Source organism: Oryx dammah, unplaced genomic scaffold (assembly GCF_014754425.2).
Source record: "Oryx dammah isolate SB20612 unplaced genomic scaffold, SCBI_Odam_1.1 HiC_scaffold_3, whole genome shotgun sequence".
In the NCBI taxonomy this organism is placed as follows: Eukaryota; Metazoa; Chordata; class Mammalia; order Artiodactyla; family Bovidae; genus Oryx; species Oryx dammah.
The window spans coordinates 58,169,661-58,191,991 of NW_024070187.1; the positions used below are offsets into that span (position 1 = coordinate 58,169,661).

The 22,331-nt window shown below is 37.3% G+C and overlaps 1 protein-coding gene and 1 non-coding gene across 2 annotated transcripts in view; both read right to left on the bottom strand.

Annotated features, from left to right (window-relative positions):
* Positions 1-22,331, bottom strand: part of SMIM14 (small integral membrane protein 14) — a 68,401-nt gene that overhangs the window by 33,601 nt on the left and 12,469 nt on the right. The window contains exon 2 of the mRNA XM_040238048.1: positions 4,041-4,150. Within this exon, the coding sequence (XP_040093982.1) occupies positions 4,041-4,115 (75 nt within the window). The 5' untranslated portion in view covers positions 4,116-4,150. The remainder of the gene's footprint in view (positions 1-4,040; positions 4,151-22,331) is intronic.
* Positions 19,480-19,551, bottom strand: TRNAY-GUA. The gene has a single exon. It is a non-coding gene; the product is annotated as a tRNA-Tyr (tRNA).

The following is a 22,331-nucleotide window of genomic DNA, read 5'->3' on the forward strand; positions in this document are numbered from 1 at the left end:
GTCGCATGGTGCAGTCAAAAAAGAGAGAGAAGACAGAAGTATAAGGTTGGGGCTAAGAAAAGTCCAGTTATGCACACATCAAGTATAAAATGTCTACTATTTGTCCAAAGGGAGATAGTGTATCAACCGTGAAACATACAAAAGTCTGAAATTCAGGAGCAGCAGCTTTTTGGCTGGGCCAATTTTAAAAGTATGGGCTCGCTGTGGTATTTACATTCCCTTTGATCCTATCCATCTTCCATGCCAGTCTCTTCAATGTGAGCCACATAATACTTCTTTAATATGTCTTTTTTCTGCTTAAATCTGTTAGAACTTCTGTTACTTACAATGAAGAACTTACAACTGATATAATTACGAAATCAGGAAAATAAATTAGTTTTAAATTGTGAATGAACAGAACTTTATTAAAATGGAAAGGAACTAATGGTAAAATCTTAACTGCTCCTAAGCTGAATATATTCCTTGGCAAAGCCCACCTATTTCCACAGACTAGGCCAAACAAAACTGCAACTCATTAGCAACATACAGCTAATGAGCTAACCATTACCAATCATTAAAATCCTCAAGTTTCAAGTTTTTATTTGCTATGAGCATTTTAAATTCTCATGAACTGGTAATATTCTAACCTACAAGAAAATCCAATTGTATTATACATGAAGTTGAAAATACCAAAGTTCCAAATTAGGACTTGAAATTAATGAGATGTTACTTTATTACAAAGATGAAATATCCAGTTTTTTAAAAAATAAGAATCTCTGCCCTGTCATCACACTATAACAGTATTATTATACCTGTAAGTTTCATGAGCGTGCAGACATCTACATTCTGGTAGCTTTAACTAATACAGGAAAATTACATTAAAAGCAGATAAGCTGCTTTTAAAATATAGGCTGTAGAGTTAAGAGTTCTACAAGGTAATAAGGCAGTAAGTGAAAATGAAGTCACTCAGTCGTGTCTGACTCTTAGCACCCCATGGACTGTAGCCTACCAGGCTCCTCTGTCTATGGGATTTTCCAGGCAATAGTACTAGAGAGGATTGCCATTTCCTTCTCCAGGAGCTCTTCCTGACCCAGGGATCGAACCCAGGTCTCCTGCATTGCAGGCAGACGCTTTACTGTCTGAGCTCGATAAGACAATAGGTACCGTGCAAAAAGGATCCTGTGAAGTATAAGTAGAAGATAACACATGCAAGAGAGGTAGAAAAGACGCCTAATGTATTACAAAAGGAATACTGATAACATTTAAATGAAAATATTGATAGCTTTCATTAGATACCCTTTTTCTGATTATAAGATTTATTATCACAGAAAATACAGGAAACTATAAAAGAGAAGTCTCACCCTATATTCTACAATCCAGAGATTGCCAATTTTAACATTTTGATGTATTCTCTTCTAGTCTTTCTTCCTATGCACACATATATATGAGGTATGTGTGCACACTAAAGCAAGATCATACTAAATGCCATTTGTGTATCTTTTTTTTCCATTTCATATAACATACATTATTTCCCTTGTTTTTAAATATTTTTCAAATACAACTATTGCAAACAAGATTTTATCATATAATTTCTATGATATAATCACTGCTCTACTAATTGACATTTAGGTTTCTTATAACTTTTGATTACTATAAGTAGTATTATTCAGAAATATTTGAATTTCTGAATTTAGAGACCATATTTCTAAAGACACTTCTTTAGAAAAAATATTTAGAAAGCACTTAAATACCAAAACGACTGAGCGACTGAACTGAACTAAATACCAACAAAGAGTAGTTATGACCCCAAAATGCTGCTTGATTCTGAATTTAAATCAAAGAATACACATGAAATAAAAATTAAAAACCACAATTCAACATCTATCAAACTATCAGCATGTTATACAGAAGTGGATCATTCATCAGTAATTTATAGTGATGTGAAAATATCTAGCACACACTAAGAGATGTGGACTTTTAAAAATTTGTAGTCAATTTTATCACAAAATTACTATTTCAAACAAAGATTGCTATAAGCAATGTACCATCAAACATGAAATACTGTGCTCATTATAAAAAAAGCTGAACATGGCTTCCCTGACAATCTACTAAAGAGAACAGGCGTGTACAGGGAATCCTAAAGAGCAGGGCTTAGTGTTAGCCAACTCTTAAAAAGCAGCAAAGCTAATAAAATAAAGTGTGTTAAAAATAAAAAGTATTATACTAAAAAATAAAAAGAGGTAGTAATCCTGATTAAAAACTAATCTCCTGAGAAATTTTACTACAAATAGATTACAAGTCTATCTTTTGTTCCTAACATCACAGTGATTCAAAAAGAGTCTGCCTTATATTTGATTGAATTCAGACACTAAAACTATCAGCTTAAACTTTATACATAAACAGCAGAAATTTATTTACTAATTTATTTTGCTGGGCCACACAGCTTATGGGATTTTAGTTAGCAGACCAGAGAATGAATCCCGGCCCACTGAAGTGAAAACATGGAGTCCTAACCACTGGACTGCCATGGAATTCCCAGACAGTACTTTTTATCATCTCTCCTCAGACTGGCGCTTCCCGTGTGGCGCTAGCAGTAAAGAACACGCCTATCGATGCAGGAGACAGAAGAGGCTCTGGTTCAACCCCAGGGTCAGGAAGATCTCCTGGAGGAGAGCTCAGCAACCCACTCCAGCATTCTCGTCTGGAGAATCCCATGGACAGAAGAGGAGCCTGGTGGGCTATGGGCCATACGGTCGCAAAGAGTCGGACATGACTGAAGGGGCTATTCAGACTAATCTGGTTTTATGTAAGGTTAGCAGAGAGACGATACTGCCACATTTCTATACTCAAGAAAGTCTCATTCAATTTTTAAGTTCCTAGTTCATCTCTACCCTCTTAAGGCATTTTTAAGGATCACTAGTCCTAGTATAGGCTAACTCTCAAAGGAGTGTCATTCATAACCAGTGCACTGATTACATGTACACTGAGTGGGCAGGAAACTTGCTAATTAACTACCAACAATTCAAGTATTCAAATGTTTGAACCAGCCTGTAATAACTGGCCTATAATAATACAGCCCTGTACAAGACTATTCTAAATGAACAAAATGTTATAATCAATAACATAATAACATACAGTTGACCTCTGAATGAGGTTAGAGACGCCAACCCTCCATACAGCTGAAAATCCACATCTAACTTATAGTCGGCCCTCTGTACTGCAATTCCTCCCAACAAGCAGTCCTGTACCCTCAGATTCAACCAACTGCGTCATGCAGTACTGTATGTAGTATTTACTACTGAAAAAATTCTGCACATAAATGGACCCTCAGTGTTCAAACTCGTTCAAGCATTTGTTGTTCAAGGGTCAATTTTATTTTATTTTTAGTAACAGTGAAGTCTTTCCTTTTGTACATAAAAAGTATAAAGTATAATACACAAACAATGTATATATATATATTATATATATGTAAGTTATATAATACATAAGCATAACCTTGTGTTTAAGGTTATAGACTAGGAAAGTCTTAAACCTACAACTGAAATCTCACTATACTCCAATAGAACCTATCAAAAATCTGTTCAGAAATCTGCCTCTATCAAATAATTGCTTTGGATTTGGAAATGATCTATATAGAAATCTTTATTGTCATGCCATTTTTTAGAGTAGGATTTGGACTATATCATAAGAGGATGTGTGATTTCCTAACAGTTTATCAGGTAAATGAGCTCTGTATAACCAAAAACTATATGCATTAATACAGAAAAGTCTACATAAATGTGTGTTTACCACTCACAATGGTGAATTCCACCAACATACATCTACTATAAATGAAGACAGCAATCTGTTTTTATCTCTAGTAAAAGAAATGCTCAGAAAAACAAAAAAAGAAATGCTGGCAAGCACTGTAACCATTATGACTTAAACTACTGTGGAATTTTCATTATGAAGTAATTTTTAGTGCCCACTGGATGAAAATTTTCCAATAACCAACATTCTCCCAAAAATAAGACAGAGGGGGTACAGTTCAGTTCTGAAGAGGACTGTCCTGTTCATCTCACCAGATTGATCAGCCTTCTCATCGCATGTTCATGAGAGCAAACACATTCACAGGGATCGAATCCACCTTCTGCCATGATTACCCAGCTTGATTTAACTTGACTGTTTAAATCTAGGAGGAAGGAAAAAATAAATCATAAGACTACTATCCAGTTTCTCTTGAGCTATGAAGAATTCATGTTATGTATAGATTCATAATAGTTCTCTTTATAGTTCAAATTTATTGACTTATATCTATGACTTACTAATCGAGTTATGAATCTATACAAATGACTGGCTACCACTTTATCACCAGACTGATTTTCTATAAATGCAAAAGTCTTCATATACTCTACTGGTCCCACCTGTGAAGATGCTGTTGCTAGCGCTCTATTCTGCTTAATCACCTAATCCTTTAACTTTGTTAGCCTCAGAACTGCCACGACTGAATGTTTGTGCCAACCGCCACCCCCCTCCCCCCGCCCACAGACTCTTATTTTGAAGCTTTAATCCCCAAGGTGATGGTATCTGGAGGTAGGATGGTTGGATGGCACCTCAACTCCACTGACATCAGTTTGAGCGAACTCCAGGAGATAGTGAAGGGCAGGGAAGCCTGGCATGTTGCAGTCCATGGGGTCACAAAGAGTTGAACATGACTGAGCAACTAAACCACCACCACTACCTATGGGAAGTAATAAGGTTATCAGAGTAGAGCCCGTATAAACAGGATTAATGCCCTTAAAGATGAGATATGATATCTCTTTCTTTGACATGTGAAGATACAGCAAGAAGGCATCCATCTATATAAGGAGGAAGAGATTCCTTACCAGACACCTTAGTCACAGGCCTCCCAAAATCCAAAACTGTGAGAAATAAATGTTGTTTAAGCCATTCAGTTTGTGCTGTTTTACTAAAGCAGCCTAAACTATGTCAAATGGAGAAGAAAATGGCAACCCATTCCAGTATTCCTGCCAGGATAATCTCATGGACAGAGAAGCCTAGCAGGCTACAGCCCACGGGGTCACAAAGATTTGGAAACGACTTAGCAACTAAACAACAGTAAAGCTATGTCCACTTTGCAGTCTTTATCCTACCAAGAAAGTCCTCTGAAAGAAAAAAAAGAAAGAGTTATCTAAAATGATATCAATGTCAGGGGGAAGGGGGCGGAGGGGCATGAACTAACAAGACAATAGCCAGGAAACGGCTGGGAAGATTTGGAAAAATAAGAGTAACAAGTGAGGAGATCTCTCCAAGATGGCAGAGTAGAAGGACGTCCCTCTTCTTGTGAGAGTACTGAAATCACAACTAACTGATGAACCACCATCGACAGGAAGACACTGGAACCCACCAAAAAAAAAGATACCTGGCATCCGAAGACAAAGGAAAAGCCATAATGAGACGGCAGGAGGGGCACAATTAGGATAAAAATCAAACCCTAGGACTGCCAGGTAGGTGGCGCGCAAACTGGAGAACAATTACGCCCCTGATGTCCTCCCACTGTAATGAAGGTTCTGAGCCCCACAGCAGGGTTCGCCTCCTGGGGGGGCTGGCACAGGACTAGGAATCCCCAGAGAATCTGACTTTGAAGGTCTGCTGGATTTGACTACAGAACTGACACAGGATGGGGGAAAGCAGACTCCCTCGTGGAGGGCACCTGAAGTCTTGTGCACAGCAGGACCCAGAGGCAAGAAGCAGTGATCACAGAGGAGGCTGAAGCAAGCCTGTCTGCTAGTGTTGGCAGGTCTCCTGCAGAGGCAAGGGGCGGCTGTGGCTCGCTGCCCGCGCCAAGGGCACTGACAGCAGCAGTTTGGGAAGCACACCTGGGTGGGAGCCCTCTCAGGGGCCACCAGCGGCCCCACCATACCGCCTGTAAGCTCCCGTGCTGGCTCACCTCAGGCCAGACAATGATCCGGGAGGGGACACAGCTCCACCCATCAGCAGACAAAGTTTTATTAAACTTGCCCCCTCTACTAGAGCAAGACCCAGTTCTACCCACCACCAGTCCCTCCCATCAGGAAGCTTGTACAAGCTTTTAGATAGCCTCATCCACCAGAAAGCAGACAGAAGAAGCAAGAAGAACTACAACCCTGCATCCTGCAAAACAAACCCCCAAATCTCAGAAAGTGAGACAGCCAGAAAAGGCAGAGGATTATGTCCCAGATGAAGAACATGATAAAACCCCAGAAAAACAACTAAATTAAGTGGAGACAGGCAACCTTTCAGAAAAAGAATTCAGGATAATGATAATGAACACATTCCAGGATCTTGGAAAATGAATGGGGGCAAAGCCTATGAAGATATAAGAAATGTTCAACTAAGACCTGGAAGAACTAAAGAGCCGCACATCAAATCACTGGGGGAAAGATAAGCTATTCCATAAAGTGTTGGGGAAAGCTGACTCCTTACCCTCATTTCTAAAACAAAACAAATTCTAGATGCAGGAGCAATTTAACTTTTTAAAGTGAGGCCACACAAACACTCAACCAGAGCAATGGATCAGAACAGAACGTTGGCAAACTGACCTATGATTTTACCAGAATTTTGAACGTAATAAAGGTGGCACTTTATTTATTTTTAGAATATTTATAAAAGTGAGTCTTAGAAATATTTACTCCATCTACAAACATATGTATTACTTGAATTTATTTTTTATAACAACTTCACTGAGATAAATCACATACTATACAGTTCAGGTGCTGAAAAGGTACTATTCAATATTTAGTATATTCTCAGAATTGTGCAATCATTGCCACAATTTTAAAACATTTTGTACCTCTAAAATGAAACCTTTACTTCACTTCACTTTCCTCTCAAACTCACGTCTGTTAACTAGGAAACTTTTCACTCTTCACTTTCCTCTCTTCCTCCCAGCACTAGGCAATCCCTAACTGGCTTTCTGTCCCCATGAATTTGCCTATTATGAACAATTCATGTAAATGGAATCATACACTATATGGTCCTTTGTTATTTGAATTCTTTAACCAAGAATTACTTGTTATTTATGGACAAGCAAATTAAAGACACTTTAGCCCATAAAGAATCCACCTGCAATGCAGAAGATGGGGGTTTGATCCAATCCCTGGGTCGGGAAGATCCCCTGGAAGAGGAAATGGTAACCCACTGCAGTATTCTTGCCTGGGAGATCCCATGATAGGCAACAACAGTCCATGGGGTTGCAAAGAGTCAGACATGATTGAGCAACTAACGCTTTCACTTTTCATTCTAAAAAACAAACTTTAAAGGACTACTGTGTTGTTGGAAAAGACTCTTGAGAGTCCCTTGGACTGCAAGGAGATCAAACCAGTCGATCCTAAAGGAAATCAATCCTGAATATTCATTGGAAGGACTGATGCTGCAGTTGAAGCTTCAATAGTGTGACCACCTGATGCGAAAAGATGACTCATTAGAAAAGACCCTGATGCTGGAAAGACTCAAGGCAAGAGGAGAAGGGGATGATAAAGGACGAGATGGCTGGATGGCATAACTGACTCAATAGACATGAGTTTGAGCAAGCTTCAGGAGATGGTGAAAGACAGGGAAATCCAGCATGCTGCAGTCTATGGGGTTGCAAAAAGTTGGACGTGAGTGAGCAACTGAACAACAACTGTGTTACACATATGGCATAGTGGTAGTAATCCAAAATATAGTTTTCTATGAGAGATTATATATCCCAAAGTTTTATTTTGTATATATTGTCACTGAGAAAAGTTTCCTAGTTTACTGTCTGAGCTTTCTTAGTAAAAATCAGCCAAAATCTTCAGCTCTGTTTCTTAAAAGGTGCCATTTTAAACAATGGACTATTCAGAAATGGTAAAATAGTTGTCTATTTCTTTAAAGTATGATGCATACATAAAGGACTGGAAGAAAATACATCAAATTTAATGAGTGATCAGTTCTAGAGAGGAGAATATAATTTGGAGGACAGACATTCATTTTGTTAATATTTAAACATTTATTATAATGACTATGTACATATATATGAAAACTTTTAAAATATAGAAAAAATTAAATTTAAAAAGTCACAATATATAACTACAACCAGGTCACTGGGATGAATGTAGAAGAACATAATTCCAAAAAACTATAAAGGATCAATAATTTTGACAGTTAAAGTGATATTCATTACTATAAGCCAAAAATACACTGTAAAGACAAAGAACTTTAAAAAAAAACACCTTCAACACGTATCAGGGTTAATTTCCTTAATTTACAGATAGTTCTGAAAAGTCAGTATGAAAATGGCAATCTAACAGATAAAAGGAGCAAAGAGCATGTTCACAAGGAAAACAGAACCAATAAGCAACTACAAAATGGAAGAAGTGCAAATCTAAACAGCACTTTTACCAGAAAATTGGAAATTTTACATGGATGACTCAGATATCCATATCCAAATAAACATGCAAAATTTTTATATAAGGATGCCCACTGCAATGTTTTTTATAAGAGCAAAAAATATTAATTCAAAGTATTTATCCATGTAGCTCTAATTAAATAAACAACAGTATGAGTACATGAAGTCCTATACAGCTGTTGAAAAGAATGAGCCAGTTTTCTTTTTTTTTAATTTATTTATTTTAATTAGAGGCTAATTACTTTACAATATTGTATTGGTTTTGCCATTCATGAACATGAATCCGCCACGTGTGTACACGTATTCCCCATCCCCCTCCTACCTCTCTCACCATACCATCCCTCTGGGTCATCCCAGTGCACCAGCCCCAAGCATCCTGTATCCTGCATCGAACCTAGACTGGCGACCCGTTTCTTATATGATATTATACGTTTCAATGCCATTCTCCCAAATCATCCCCTCCTCCCTCTCCCACAGAGCCCAAAAGACTGTTCTATACGTCTGTGTCTCTTTTGCTGTCTCTCATACAGGGTTATCGTTACCATCTTTAAGAATGAGTCAGTTTTCTATGTGATGATTTGGGGAAACATCCAAGATACACTGAGGTGAAATCAAGTCACATAACAGTCAGGGAAAACCTATTTCCCATCTAGTATCTTCTTGCCTGAGCTAAGGGAAGTGGGTTTGGGGAGGGGAAGCGGAGTTCAAGGCAACCTAAGCTGAACAGTATTACTCTCTAGAAGGTAGGAAATATCAAATACAAACTCACTACTTCAGTTTTGTCTGAGGCCACTCTGTGTCCGTATGTTCTTTTAATTGATAAGCTTTCGATGTAGAGAAAACCCTGAAAATAAACATAATTTACCCCTTTGTGTACATAAAGTTCACCCTTGGAAGTCTGTTCCTCAACTGTTAAAGGGCTCGGATTGTGCTGGGTGTGGACATACGCAATATTCACAAATACGGGTCCTTCCTCCTGCCCTCTCAGTGCCTTGCCAGGCCAATACAATGTTGGTTGAAATTAAAAGATATAATCATAAGTTTTTTTTAAATAAAATTCAAATACTAAAAGTCCGATGTCTATCCAGTTCTACAGTGCCTTAACACAGAAATACTCTAGGAAAGTACTAGCAAACTGAGTTTTATAAAATGAAAGGAGACTTGTTTTTTAGCACCTATCAAAATTATAAAACAGCTATTTTTAGGTCTCTTTAATTCATTTGATTTACAAAATTAGACTCCACCACTACCCATCCCTCCAGACAAAGACACAGCTTGGGGGCAGGAGCCTATTTTAATCATCACTCTGTCTCTGAACACCTCCCTCTTTGCTTAAGCCATAGCAATGAACAAGTATTTTTTAAATTTTGGACAATGTTTATTTTCTCTGTATCTATATATGCCAGGAACATGTAAATCAACTAGAATTTAAAAGTATCAGCTGGTCTTAATTAGCCGCCAGTGAAATAAGAAAATGCATTTACAAATAGGACATTCCTCAATAGTACAATGCTTCTGTGGAAATTTCTATATGTAAACTTGAGCTGTTTTATGTACTATTTTCAGTTAAGAGTTTCCACTTTAAAATTACTTAAAAAAAAAAAAATACAATGGGAACAGTTATGTTTTGGCTAGGACCTCAGAACAAGCAACAGTGCACATCAGCAGCTGAGTACTAGAGCAAAAACTGTACCCGATTCCACCCCATATTTAAACCCCTTGGTGGCCAAAGACATTAAGAAGCTGCTCTACCCTGGGCAAGACAAAATTGGGCTACTGAATCAGAATTCTGGTAAATCGGCCTAGAAGAGCCCTTTCATAGAAAGTAACTTAAAACAATGCTTTTGTTTTTCTTGTTTCAGATGAGTTATTTGCCTCCTCAATACACATCCTTAATGTGAGAACAATGCTGAATAATATCAAAGTTATGGGTTTGACCCTTGAAGACAACCAGTTTTACTCCAGTTGGTCACAAAAGGCCAAAGTCATAAAAAATAAGAACAATGCACTGAAGAAGTTCAAAATAATCTAGGAGAGGAGAGAAGTAAATACGGCACAGAAGAAACAAAAGTGGCCGTGAATTGATAATTACTGAAGTTGAGTGATAGAGAGCTTTTATACATTTCTACTTTCTTCTATTTTAGGATTTGCCATAACAAGCATTTAACTTATGTATCACGTCAGTATTTTCCCACTATAATGAATATTTGTGATATTATGACTCTGGGTGTAAATTAAGCAACAGTTTACAGATGACTTTTTAATGCAGCATAAAGGATAAAACATATCTAAAGCTCTCAAACCATCCACTCTTCAACAACTCTCAGCACAGGAAAGCAGTAAAATAATCCACTCAGTATGCTGGGAGGGCAAACACAGTTTCCCATATTTCTCAGATCCGGGTCATTTCCTCCACCAAGTACAACTAATAAACCTTCCCTGGTAGACGTCAGCTGCAGTTAAGTCGGTTGAGTCATCCTGTTTCTGTATGTGCTGAAGGAATTTTCCAGTGCTACCAATTTACTATCTGCGGTTAGAACCTTAAACATTCTAGCTCACGCTAGGTAGGTTTAATTTACCTTAGTTCATCTTTGGGGAGTCAAATTCAATTGCCTGTTTATAACTTTGGAAAAGATGAAAAAAGTAGACACTACTTTTCTATTACTGTGTTTTCTAGAATTATGCCATGGAATTGCATATTCAGGATTGAGTCTTTAGGAAATAAAACTTTTTAAAAGTGGTTCCTGCTTAGGCCAAACACTCTTAGTAGCAAATATTTGTAAAACAGCAACATTATCAGTGTTACATATTTAGTATCAGTGGTATCCCTGGAAGCACACACAGTAAAATGGCAAATGTCAACCTTCCCATTTCTCACTCCCCAGTTCTCCTCCCTTTCCCCAGATGTACCATAGTTAACAGTCAAGTGTGACTACTTTCAGGTCTTTTCATATGTATTTATATCCTTTTAAATATATATACACATACATCATTTTGGTAGGTTTCAGGAGATCATATTATACATGTTCTGCAGCTTGCTTTTGGGTAATATAAGTCTTGAAGACCTTTCAATATAAAGCTCTACTTCATTCTTTTTAATGGTTACATAATACTCCAAAACATGAACATACAATTTTAGCATTTCTTTAGTAAAGATAATTTAGGGCCTTTCCAACATTTGTTATTATAATGTTGCAATAAACATCTCTGTGTCCATATTTTGTAGGACTGTTTTTTTTTTTTTTTTTTTAAAGAAATCTCTAGGTCTGAAGGCATTCACAAAAAGCCTTTACCTGAAATTGGAATTATTGAAATTATTCAATCAAAAGCACACAGTACATATTACTAATTGCACAACATAGCAGTTAGCAATTCATACAATGTTACCATCACTAATAGTATAACAATACTTAGATGTAAAAAAAAAAAAAAAAACTTTTTGCCAGAATGTCAGGCCCCAAAATGGGTCTCATTGCTTTTATTACCCATATAATGAGGCTATACATCTTTTCAAGTTATTTCTTCTTTTTCAAACTCTTTTGTCTAGTTGATTTTAGGAGCTCTTTATATTATTGAGTATTAATCCATTATATCACAGTAAGATTAAGAACGTGTTATAGGTTATTTGCTTCCTTTTCTTCTAGGTGGCTACAAAGCCAGATTTGTAAGGGTCTATTTCCATTTAAATATTTATTTATTAGACTGTTAGCTAAAGAGTTAACAGAACTGTAAACCATAGAAAAATAGATCTAAAATCCCAAGAGCAATTAAAAATAACAACCAATGACAATGTGAAATATTATTAGGAGAGTACTCTCATTTTCTTTAATGCTGTAACTAACACACTATCTTCTTCCAGGAGCAAGCTGGAAGAACTGAAGGGTAACCATAAACCCTTGACTTTCTTTTGACAATTTTACTTCAGCTCTTTTACTTTGGAACTATTTGCTATTGTCATAATTGTTAAGGACTAAAAGGAAATTTAAAAAAATAATAATAAAATATCTTCCAAGCCTAAAAATTTAGGTGGGAAGGCCTTTATATATTTGCATGTGTGTGAGAGTTCATCTTGGTTTCTTTTACAGAAGAAACTATTTGGTTTGAATATCTTTGCAAGAAGCTATTATCACCTAGGTGTTTTTTTTTTTAAAAATTATACTTTTTTTAAAAGAAGGTATTTTACAATATCTAGAGGTAACAAAAATTCCCAAAACATACTAAAATGTCAACATAGGTTTCAAGATTATAAAAGTTAATCTCATACTTTTGTAATACACTGCTGCTGCTGCTGCTAAATCGCGGCAGTCGTGTCCAACTCTGCAATCGCATAGACGGCAGCCCGCCAGGCTCCCCCGTCCCTGGGATTCTCCAGGCAAGAACACTGGAGTGGGTTGTCATTTCCTTCTCCAATTCGTGAAAGTGAAAAGGGAAAGTGAAGTCGCTCAGTCATGTCCTACTCTTAGCGACCCCATGGGACTACAGCCTACCAGGCTCCTCCATCCATGGGATTTTCCAGGCAAGAGTACTGGAGTGGGTTGCCATTGCCTTCTCTGTAATACACTACAAAACAGTAAATATTTACAAAGTATAACATAAAAGTACCTTTAACACAAAATGCTTAGGAGAACCAGTCATGAATTTTTAAAGCAAATAATTCATATGCTAGACTAACACACAAAGAGTTCTCACATTAATTTGGAATGGAATTACCATTAGATGACTTTTACCTAAAATGGCCTTACTTGTTTACTTCTTGCTTTACCAATGGCTGCCAAATTTCCTTATAATATATACAGGTAAATGCAAGAGGAGGAAAAAATTTTAAAAGAATACAACAGGACTAAGAATGATGTGATCATAAGATATGAATAAAAGACAAAACCCTGAAGATGATTAAAAATGAAGGGCCAGTAAGCAAAATGTAAATAAATCTCTTAAGTCTCTAAGAGAAAAAGGAGTTAAAATAGCTAACAGAGTCTCTAAAAGACATTTAAAATAAGTAAAGACCAAGGGAAAAGATAATTCCCAAAAGAGGTGCTACAGCTAATTAACAAACATTTTAAAAGGTCACCCTAACTAATCAAATAAATGCAAATTAAAACGTAAACGTTCACCTAAAAAAACACCAAAAAAGTACCATAAAAGTTTAGCCATACATTGCTAGTCCTCCAGTTAATGGCTATAATCCTTCTGGAGTTTAATTTAGCAGTATGTATCAAGAACTATAAAAATTCTCTTATCAATGACATGTGTTATCTATGGTTTGCTTTAAAATACTCCCACAAAGGGAGAGAAAAGTAGGAGGGAAAGGGACAAATCTTCCTTATAAAATTCCAAGTAGTATTAGATTTATCATCCTCTGGGAGGTGAAGCTTAACCCTACTCCACCCTTAAACATGGACTAGATTTCCTGACTCCCTTCTGAAGGATAGAAATCAGAAGAAGGTAACTTTACAGTAGAAAAACCTATCAAACACTCTCTTAACCACAAGATCAAGGTAAACCTACAAATCAGAGGAGACAGACTAATATTACTTCCAGGCAATCCTAGGAAAGTCCTTATAAATGATAGAAATAGACAGAAATAGATAGAAATAGAAATTGATTTTACTTATCTTAAACTAGTAATATAATATTTTCTTTATATTTCTACTTATTTATTGGCTGTGTCTCACCACCTGTGGGCTCTCAGTTCCTCAACCAGGGATCCAACTGGCATCCCCTACAGTGGAAGCATGTAGTCTTAATTATTGGACCATCAAGAAAGTCCTGGGTAATGTACTATTAATTCCACCAACATTTATTGTCCTCCAGAAACATTTTGGGATCGCCCTCCTTGAAATTCTACCAAGAAGTTTATAAATTAATATTGCTTTGAGGCAGGTACTGTGTATTAGGCTTCCCTGGTAGCTAAGATGGTAAAGAAACCACCTACAATGCAGGAGATCTGGGTTGGATCCCTGGGTGCGGAAGATGCCCTGGAGAAGGCAATGGCTACCCAAGGCATTTCTGTCCTTCCATGCAAACATTTTAAACAATACAATGTCATCTTATCCTTGGATTCAATCTTGGATTCAATCCTCTATTTAAAAAAAAATTAAAACAAAAGAAGAAAAAAACAAGAGCAATCAGTTCTAAGAAATTCAAAGTACCAAAACTTGACTTTTCCTTTATTTTTCTCAAGATTGAATTATAAAAATATGTACCCTTATTTAACCTCCCTACTTTCGCCAATCTCTCATTTCCTCTCTTCTTCAATAAAGGTTAGTTCCCTGCTCCTGCTTCCAAGAGCAATATTACGAAGAAATTCATATCCCTTATAAGAAATGAGTCAGAAACCCAGTATGCTCAATATGAAATTCTTGTGGTTAAGGGGGCAAAAGTATGTAGAAGTACTATGTGGCCAGAATTTAAATCTAGGGGAGAAGTATTCTACATTAAAATGACTATACCAGTTCTGTTAAGGTTATCAGATGTTTTCTCTTATTTTCCTAATTTTCTATATTTTACTTTTAAAATTGAATCACATATCTACATATGGGTATGCAAATTTGTCACATATATGTAAACACATACACATGTAAACAAAAGATTCTATCCAAAATAAACACTAAAGGTTGATGCCAAACTTCCTTGCATTAATAAGTTAAAGATAAATTTCCTTCTATGGACACTTGCCAATCATTTAAAACCATAAGAATTTGGTATTCAAAAATGATGTAACTGGTTGCCTCTGGAAGAGGGGGCCCAAGTGTCTAAGCGACAGAAGCAGTAAGAAAACTTGTCACTATATACTGCCTTTGTGTCTTCTGATTCAAAAAATATTAACTCTTCAGAAGAATAACTTTACTGTGAGCATCCTGTTCTTCCCATACCAGAACAATTTGCTCTAGAGACAAATAATTACATCTCAACTTTTCTCTTGAACTGAACATGCTAAATTATTTTAAGCACTATCTGACCTTCCATCATCACTGAATTTGTTAGCTAGCATTAATACATAAAAATGGTATTCATACTCATGAACAGTATGAAAAGGCAAAATGATAGGATACCAAAAGAGGAACTCCCCAGGTCATTAGGTGCCCAATATGCTACTGGAGATCAGTGGAGAAATAACCCCAGAAAGAATGCAGGGATGGAGCCAAAGCAAAAACAATACCCAGTTGTGGATGTGACTGGTGATAGAAGCAAGATCCGATGCTGTAAAGAGCAATACTGCATAGGAACCTGGAATGTCAGGTCCATAAATCAAGGCAAATTGGAAGTGGTCAAACAAGAGATGGCAAGGGTGAACGTCGACATTCTAGGAATGAGCGAACTAAAATGGACTGGAATGGGTGAATTTAACTCACATGACCATTATATCTACTCCTGCGGGCAGGAATCCCTCAGAAGAAATGGAGTAGCCATCATGGTCAACAAAAGAGTCCGAAATGCAGTACTTGGATGCAATCTCAAAAACGACAGAATGATCTCTGTTCGTCTCCAAGGCAAACCATTCAATATCACAGTTATCCAAGTCTATGCCCCAACCAGTAACACTGAAGAAGCTGAAGTTGAATGGTTTTTTGAAGACCTACAAGACTTTTTAGAACTAACACCCCAAAAAGATGTCCTTTTCATTATAGGGGACTGGAATGCTAAAGTAGGAAGTCAAGAAACACCTGGAGGAATAGGCAAATTTGGCCTTGGAATGCGGAACGAAGCAGGGCAAAGACTAACAGAGTTTTGCCAAGAAAATGCACTGGTCATAGCAAACACCCTCTTCCAACAACACAAGAGAAGGCTCTACACATGGACATCACCAGATGGTCAACATTGAAATCAGACTGATTATATTCTATGCAGCCAAAGATGGAGAAGCTCTATACAGTCAACAAAAACAAGACCAGGAGCTGACTGTGGCTCAGATCATGAACTCCTTATTACCAAATCCAGACTTAAATTGAAGAAAGGAGGGAAAACCGCTAGACCATTCAGGTATGACCTAAATTAAATCCCTTATGATCATACAGTGGAAGTGAGAAATAGATTTAAGGGCCTAGATCTGATAGATAGAGGGCCTGTTGAACTATGGAATGAGGTTCGTGACATTGTACAGGAGACAGGGATCAAGACCATCCCCATGGAAAAGAAATGCAAAAAAGCAAAATGGCTGTCTGGGGAGGCCTTACAAATAGCTGTGAAAAGAAGGGAGGCGAAAAGCAAAGGAGAAAAGGAAAGATATAAGCATCTGAATGCAGAGTTCCAAAGAATAGCAAGAAGAGATAAGAAAGCCTTCTTCAGCAATCAATGCAAAGAAATAGAGGAAAACAAGAGAATGGGAAAGACTAGAGATCTCTTCAAGAAAATCAGAGATACCAAGGGAACATTTCATGCAAAGATGGGCTCGATAAAGGACAGAAATGGTCTGGACCTAACAGAAGCAGAAGATATTAAGAAGAGGTGGCAAGAATACACGGAAGAACTGTACAAAAAAGATCTTCACAACCCAGATAATCATGATGATGTGATCACTCATCTAGAGCCAGACATCTTGGAATGTGAAGTCAAGTGGGCCTTAGAAAGCATCACTACAAACAAAGCTAGTGGAGGTGATGGAATTCCAGTTGAGCTGTTTCAAATCCTGAAAGATGATGCTGTGAAAGTGCTGCACTCAATATGCCAGCAAATTTGGAAAGCTCAGCAGTGGCCACAGGACTGGAAAAGGTCAGTTTTCATTCCAATGCCAAAGAAAGGCAATGCCAAAGGATGCTCCAACTACCGCACAATTGCACTCATCTCACATGCTAGTAAACTCATGCTCAAAATTCTCCAAGCCAGGCTTCAGCAATACGTGAACCGTGAACTCCCTGATGTTCAAGCTGGTTTTAGAAAAGGCAGAGGAACCAGAGATCAAATTGCCAACATCCGCTGGATCACGGAAAAAGCAAGAGAGTTCCAGAAAAACATCAATTTCTGCTTTATTGACTATGCGAAAGCCTTTGACTGTGTGGATCACAATAAACTCTGGAAAATTCTGAAAGAGATGGGAATACCAGACCACCTAACCTGCCTCTTCAGAAATCTGTATGCAGGTCAGGAAGCAACAGTTAGAACTGGACATGGAACAACACACTGGTTCCAAATAGGAAAAGGAGTACATCAAGGCTGTATATTGTCACCCTGCTTATTTAACTGATATGCAGAGTACATCATGAGAAACGCTGGGCTGGAAGAAGCACAAGCTGGAATCAAGATTGCCGGGAGAAATATCAATAACCTCAGATATGCAGATGACACCACCCTTATGGCAGAAAGTGAAGAGGAACTAAAAAGCCTCTTGATGAAAGTGAAAGAGGAGAGTGAAAAAGTTGGCTTAAAGCTCAACATTCAGAAAACGAAGATCATGGCATCTGATCCCATCACTCCATGGGAAATAGATGGGGAAAGAGTAGAAACAGTGTCAGACTTTATTTTGGGGGGCTCCAAAATCACTGCAGATGGTGACTGCAGCCATGAAATTAAAAGACGCTTACTCCTTGGAAGAAAAGTTATGACCAACCTAGATAGTATATTCAAAAGCAGAGACATTACTTTGCCAACTAAGTCTGTCTAGTCAAGCCTATGGTTTTTCCTGTGGTCATGTATGGATGTGAGAGTTGGACTGTGAAGAAGGCTGAGCGCCGAAGAACTGATGCTTTTGAACTGTGGTGTTGGAGAAGACTCTTGAGGGTCCCTTGGACTGCAAGGACATCCAACCAGTCCATTCTGAAGGAGATCAGCCCTGGGATTTCTTTGGAAAGAATGATGCTAAAGCTGAAACTCCAGTACTTTGGCCACCTCATGCGAAGAGTTGACTCATTGGAAAAGACTCTGATGCTGGGAGGGATTGGGGGCAGGAGGAGAAAGGGACGACAGAGGATGAGATGGCTGGATGGCATCACGGACTCAATGGACGCGAGTCTGAGTGAACTCCGGCAGATGGTGATGGACAGGGAGGCCTGGCGTGCTGCGATTCATGGGGTCGCAAAGAGTCGGACAGGACTGAGCGACTAAACTAAACTGAAACTCTGTAAGTATATGTGTTACAAAATAAAGCAAATCCCATTATCAGTGAGAAATAACCAAGTATATAAACAGACCATATGATGGATATTTCTAAAGTCAGCCTTTGCCCTAAATCTGAGGTAATCATTCTTTGTAGTATACTAAAGACTAAGAACCACTGGTCTAGATATATAAAAACTTGTTTCTGGATTAAGATACATGAAAACTTGTGTCTGGATTGGAAAGTACATAAGACTATACCCTCTGGCTCAGGGTGTAGCCAGTTTTCAATGTTTTACCTTTCCCTTCCTCTACTCATCCTCTGGTGGAAGTATTAACAGTTAAAGTTGATCAAAATGCTCTAACAACAGAGTATGTATCACAAACTACTAATGTTGGTATAATGTTTTGGTAACATCTGGTAAATTCAGTTTAAAATTAAATCAAATGGGAGTTCATTTTTAAAATAACACATATAACAAGGAAAAGAAAGGAAAACAGATGAGGACTAGACTAGGTTTTTTTAAGGTGTTTTCCCAAGACTCATTCAGAATCAAGGACATCTGGATACATTTCATAGGTGGGAAGCAGAAAAAAGAGGGTGGAGGGAGGAGAGAGATAACATTAAAACTCAGTAAACAGGAAAACAATTCCTTTTTCTAGAATTTTCTGAACATACCAACCACAAAGTGTATTTACATATCAAAACTTGAATTACAAATAAATGAGGAGGGGATCAACAGTTTAATAAATGCTAGGAATGTACAAAGTACATGCTAGGAATGCCTTCTAGCAATTAAGGGAAAAAAAAAACCCTAAGTGATTCTAGAAGACAAATTTAAGTGAGTATTTGATCTTTAATGGCAGAACAATGAAAAATATTAACAAACTTACAACATAATATATGCATTAAAAAATCTCAAATACAATTACAACAGCCAAGTGAAGTGAAGTGAAGTCGCTCAGTCGTGTCCGACTCTTTGGGACCCCGTGGACTGTAGCCTACCAGGCTCCTTAATCCACGGAATTCTCCAGGCAGGAATACTGGAGTGGATTGCCATTTCCTTCTCCAGGGGATCTTCCCAGCCCAGGGATCGAACCTGGGTCTCCCGCGTTACAGGCAGACGCTTTACCATCTGAGCCACCAGGGAAGCCCCAACAACAGCCAAAGAATAGGGGAAAAAATCACACTCCACCAACTAATATGATAAGCAAAGATTTCTTAATAACATGGAACATATGCAAACAGATTCTTAAAGTGGGAACTGCACTGGAGATTACAAAATATAATTTTTATGGCAATATGAATTCAGCAATTAAAAAATATTCATGCCCTTTGAATAATTCCACTTCTAAGGTTCTATAATTTTTTTAAAAATCTGAAATACAGAGACCTATGTACTAAGACGGTTATCACAGCTTTATCACAGTGAAAAACTGGAAACAGTCTAAATGGCTGGCTGGTGACTCAGTGGTAAAGAACCTGCCTGCCAGTGGAGGAGACACAGGAGACATGGGTTCAGCGCCTAGGCTGGGAAGATCCCCTGGAGGAGGAGATGGCACCCACTCCAGCATTCTTGTCTGGGAAATCCCACCGGCAGAGAGCCTGGCGGGATGCAGTCCATGGGCCTGCAAAGAGTTGGATGTGACTTAGCAACTAAACAACAACAAATGTCTGGCTGAAAGGAAATGCTTAAATTAAGACATATACTGTGAAGTATTATGCAGCCAAATGCTTCATTTTCTTTCATAATGACATGGGGAAATAAACACAATGTAATATTAAAATATATTAAAAAGGATATAAAAATAAGCAAAGTACATACACATATTTTAAAAGCACAAAAAAACACACTTGAAAAAGTTGAAAGAAAACGTAAGAAAACTAACATCGGCAATCTCTGAGTGACAAGGTTTTACTTTTCATTTTGTGTATTTTATCTTTCAATATCATAGATTTTTTTTTTTTTTTTGCCAAACTGCAAGGCATATGGGATCTGAGTTCCCTGACCAGGGATCAAACTAGTAGTACTTTCTGCATTGGAAGTCGGAGTCTTAATCACTGGACCACCAGGGAAGTCCTTATCAAATAATCTGGAGTCCCTATCAAATAATCATTATATATTAACTTTTATTATAAATCAGGAAAAATGCTGAATGCAGGAAAACTAACTCCAATTTTTCAATAAATAAATAGTAAAAAGTAAACAAAACTTCAAGAGATGGCAGGGATATGGTTACAGTTTAAGAAATTTTAGAGCCATCAATCAAATGCTGTATATAGACCTTGTTTGAATCCGGAAGCAAACAAACCTAGCAAAAGGGCAATTATGATACAAACAAAAAGGAACTTTGAACACTGACTGGATTAAATGTCATTTAGGAAATTGCCCTGCATTAAAATTTTTAACATAACTATAATGTCAATTGTCACATCCGAAAGAGTCTTTATCTCTGAGAGATCTCACTATGTATTTCCAGTTAAAGAGATTTTTATGCCTAGGATCCAGGTGAAATAACTCTGCAAAAGGGGAGGTGTGGGTGAAATACAAGTCGTTAAGTTCAGTAACTGCTGAAGCCAGTTGATGGATACATACAGATTCATGACCCGTTAGTACTAAAAATTTCAAGCATACCTCAGTTTTTTAGAAATACATTTTTATAGACAAACGATAATTCTTCTGATTTCTCCCCATGCAAACAGAGGGCTCTTCTTGAGAAAGCAGGTATAACCAAGCCTAATTCAAGGTCAGAGGATGAAAACTATCTTTCTACTGTAATTTTAAGAAGGTGACTTATGATAAAATCACTTTTTCAATTAGTCCTATCTTTACAGTGATCAAGACAATGTCAAAATTCTTCCCACTTAAAAGTTAAAAATAAAAACCCACAGCAAGGGCAAAATACAAAGTAACAATTTAGAATGCACGCAATTTGTTTTTATAATACGGAAAATAGAGATGCTGTCAGTGAAATGAGGAACTCAAAAGTATTTTATACACTTTTACCTAAAAAACATCAATGCTATTAACACTCCAAAGTTATAAAAACCAAGAGTAAAACATACCAGAAACAGCTGAAACTACCCCCCCAGATATTCAGGAAAATTACCTTTGCATTTACTCTCTATTTTTAACCTTACTCCCAATTACAGGAATAATTGCTCAATTCTAAAAATAATTTTTCTACAAACTCCTTTCTGAATCCGCTTTTGCCTAGTAGCCAATTAGAAAACTGATCAACCAATTAAGGAGAGCTATCCCAAAACTCTGGCTACCTTTCATATTAAACAGGGAGAACAAAATATTTGCCTATCAATTTCAGTAATATTGTATCATACACTAGCATGTATAATTAGAAGTTCAGATTACTTTCATCAGATGACTCAACATCTTAATGTAATAATGTTCAAATTCCCACAGATACAATATGTTTTTGCAACATACTCATTTGCTTTATCAGAAATGGATCTCAAACAGTCATATCTAAAATAGTTATGCTTGCAGCTTTCTAGCTACTGTCATATCTTAACAACAGCCCTTCCAACAAGTTAAGCAAGAAAATTATTCCTCTTTTAAAAAATAAGTTCAGATAAGCGAGCAATTTGACCATGATCACATTTCCATCCAGTATGAGAGAGACCTTGGACAGGAAGTCATAATGTAAATTCCTGACCAAGACTCATTGCACCTCTGTTGGATATGACCAATCATGAAGGTTATACTGTATAAAGACAACTTTAGAGCACTGCAGAAATTAGATAACCATCAATTAACTTTCTAATGCTTCTTTTGAGTTACATACTTTTCTCTTCAACTATATTTGCAAGTCTGATTCTCTGATGGGAAGTGGGCTAGGAGAAAGGATGCAGTTTCAAGTTCAGATCAGTCAATTGTCATCTGGTAAAAACTAGGCTAAAATGCTGCCTGGG